The 3276-nt window shown below is 48.4% G+C and overlaps 1 protein-coding gene across 3 annotated transcripts in view; it reads right to left on the minus strand.

The window, feature by feature from the left end:
• The window catches only part of DRG2 (developmentally regulated GTP binding protein 2), a 19666-nt gene that overhangs the window by 12282 nt on the left and 4108 nt on the right, over positions 1–3276 (minus strand). For all 3 annotated transcript variants that reach the window (XM_017514935.1, XM_037733577.1, XM_037733578.1), the window contains exon 2: positions 866–1026. In XM_017514935.1, coding sequence (XP_017370424.1) covers positions 866–1026 — 161 coding nt within the window. The remainder of the gene's footprint in view (positions 1–865; positions 1027–3276) is intronic.

Below are 3276 nucleotides of genomic sequence, written 5' to 3' on the forward strand. Positions count from 1 at the left end.
AAAAAAAAAAAAAAAAGGTTTATTTTAAAAAAGCCAATCAGATATATCTCTTTTCTGCTCAAAACCCTGCAATGATATTTATCTTATTCCTCACATAAAAAGTAAATCAATATAGATTGTACGTTAAGCGGAGCAACTTTCAGAAGACACCTTCTAAAACCTCTGCAGTTTCATTCTTCAATCCAAGCCAGGGTCCTTCTGGCCGCCCATAAGTCTCTATCCTCTCTGTCTTCTGCCCTCCTCATGCTCCTTAGGGAGCCACCTGGGGCACCCTGGACACACCCAGCAAGTGCCAGCCTAAGCGCCTCTGTGCTCACTGTTCCCTCTGTCTGGAATGTTCTCACTCAGGACTCTGCAAGCTCCCTCACTTCCTTCAGGCCCCTGCCCAAACACTCACTCGCCAGAGAAACCAGCTGGGACCGCTGTAACTAGCCGACCTTCGCCCTGTCACTCACCAGCCCCGGCTCCTCACCACTTGATGCACCTCATCTTTACTTATGTACTGTACTTTCTCTTCAAGAAAGGGAAATCTATGTGGGTAGGGACAGAGCTCTGTCTTGTTCCTGCTGTGTCTCTAGTCTGTGGCACAGTGCCCAGCACATGACACACACTCGAGACACACACTCAAGAAGTATTTGTAGGTGATGGCTGAGTCGGAAGACCAAGTAGGGCTATATCTCCTGGCAAGAGGAAAGAGCGTCCTCCACGTTAGGGAGATAAAGGGCTAGGATCTGACCCTGGGGGAGGCCGGGTCTTCTGTGTCCCCGGAACTAAGCAGAAAGGCAGCGAGGGAGCCTGGATGGTCACCTGTTTGAAAGACGACTTCCTGCCTTCCTCCCCGAGGCCCACAATGACCATCACTGACCTTACCCACAGAGGGAAATCCAATCAACGCCACTCGGGCATCGCCCGACTTCATGACATCAAAGCCCTCTCCTTTGGATGAGGCGGATTTGGATGGTTCCAGGAGCTGGGCCCGATACTTGGCGAGCTTAGCTTTCAGCAGACCCAGATGATACTCCGTGGCTAAAGGATGGAAAGCAAGACAGAAGATGAGTGGCCAGGGTGTCCAAGCCCAGGGGTGAGGCACGACCCACACATCACCAAGTGCTGGCTGGGAAGCAACCGCTGTCAAGGAGATCAGGAGAGAAAAAAAGCACCCCTCAGCTATAAAAAGACCCCCCTGGCTTCTTAATCCAGCCTCTTTGTTGAGACCTCACCACCCTATTGAGAACCAACGTTTCTCAACAGAGACACCACTCCTTGCGGGGCATTCTGGGAGATGTTTTCTGTTCACTTTGATGAAGTCCTCATTTGGCATCTATTGGGCAAGGGACAGGAAAACCAGCTGCACCGTAAGGTGAGTCAGTCCTGCATAGCTGAGGAGAATCTGTCCCAAGTCCATGACTTGTCACATCCCAAAGGCACCCACAGAGGGAAAACCTGGGTTAGGACCACTGGGCCTAAAACCCAGCTCTGTTTACATACAAACAGGACATTTTTCTGCAGTGTTAATATACACTGAAATTCCCAGGAATGCAAATATTGTGTATACGAAGGGAAGACTATGTCATGCTTGTCTGAAGCTTTGCCTAGAGCTGCTCACCATTCTGGGATCCCACCTGGCAGCACCTCTTGTGGGGTAACTCAGTGGCCAGCAAAACGCACCTGCATCGTGGCTGGCACAGCCCCAGTGATTCTACCTAGAGGCATGAGCATCTCACTGCTCCAGGGTAACTTCTTTATATCCTGGGAGCACTCCAGCATTCACATATTTAAAGAAATACCATTTTCATTACAAATTACTTTCCTTTTTCTTCTCCTTTATATTACTATTAGGGTATTACATTTTTTTTTTTTTTTTTTTTTTTGCAAATTCTATGGATACATAAGTTACATTACTGACGAGGAATTTTACTTCAGGACCGTAAGGCATGTTACAAACTCTTTGCTATAAAATGTGGCTGTGGTTCAGACTGAGAACCAGGACCCTATGTGACCTGGCTCCTGGCTACTTCAATATACTCTGCTACGTTCCCGACACAGTGGCTTTCTCCTCTCTCCTTTAAGAGATGGGGGTCTCATTCTATCACTTAGAGTAGAGTTCAGCAGCACAATTATAGCTCACTACAGCCTGGAACTCCTGCCTCAGCCGCCTGAATAACTAGGACTACAGGCATGCACCACCAGGCCTGACTAATTTAAAGAATTGTTTCTGGGTCAGGCGAAGTGGCTCACACCTGTAATCCCAGCACTTTGGGAGCCTGAGGCGAGTGGATCACAAGGTCAAGAGTTCAAGACCAGCCTGGCCAACACAGTGAAACCCTGTCTCTACTAAAGACACAAAAATTAGCTAGACACGGTAGCACACACCTGTAGTCCCAGCTACTTGGGAGGCTGAGGCAGGAGAATAACTTGAACCTGGGAAGTGGAAGTTGCAGTGAGCCGAGATCATGCCACTGCACTCTAGCCTGGGTGACAGAGTGGGACTCAGTGTCGGGCAGGGGGGAAGGAATTGTTTTTGTAGAGATGGGGTATTGCTATGTTGCCCAGGCTCGTCTTAAACTCCTGGCTGTAAACAATCACCCTGCCTCAGCCTCTCAAAGTGCTAGGATTATAGGTTAAGCTACGGTGCTTGGCCTTTCTTTTTTTTACTTTTTTTGAAACGGAGTCTCACTCAGTCACCCAGGCTGGAGTGCAATGGCTCGATCTCGGCTCACTGCAACCTCCACCTCCCGGGTTCAAGCAAGTCTCCTGCCTCAGCCTACCTAGTAGCGGGGGTTACGAGCACACACTACCACGCCCAGCTAATTTTTGTATTTTAGTAGAGACGGGGTTTCACCATGTTAGCCAGGATGGTCTCCATCTCTTGGCCTAACAATCCACCCGCGTCGGCCTCCCAAAGTGCTGGGATGACAGGCTTCTTTTTTTCTTTTCTAGAACATGCTGACCTCATTCCTTCCTCGGGACCTTCACACTGGCGATTCCCTCCATTTCAACAAGATCTTCGTGGAGCTGGTTTCTTCCCATCATTTGAGGTGCAGTTCAAATGTCACCTCTTCAAAGAGGCCTCCCCCGCCCTGTCTTGGGGCGGTGTCCTACAGAGGTTGAGAGCTTGTGTCAGAACTCCACCCTGCCATTACTGGGGCCATTTTACTTTGGAAAAGTTAGTCTTCTTGTGCATCAGTTTCTTAATCTGCAAATAAGGTTATTAACAGTAGTAACTACTTAGGCAGATTTCTTTTCTTTTTTTAAATTTTTTTTTTTTTTTTTTTT

This window comes from Cebus imitator, unplaced genomic scaffold, assembly GCF_001604975.1.
Source record: "Cebus imitator isolate Cc_AM_T3 unplaced genomic scaffold, Cebus_imitator-1.0 Scaffold538, whole genome shotgun sequence".
In the NCBI taxonomy this organism is placed as follows: Eukaryota; Metazoa; Chordata; class Mammalia; order Primates; family Cebidae; genus Cebus; species Cebus imitator.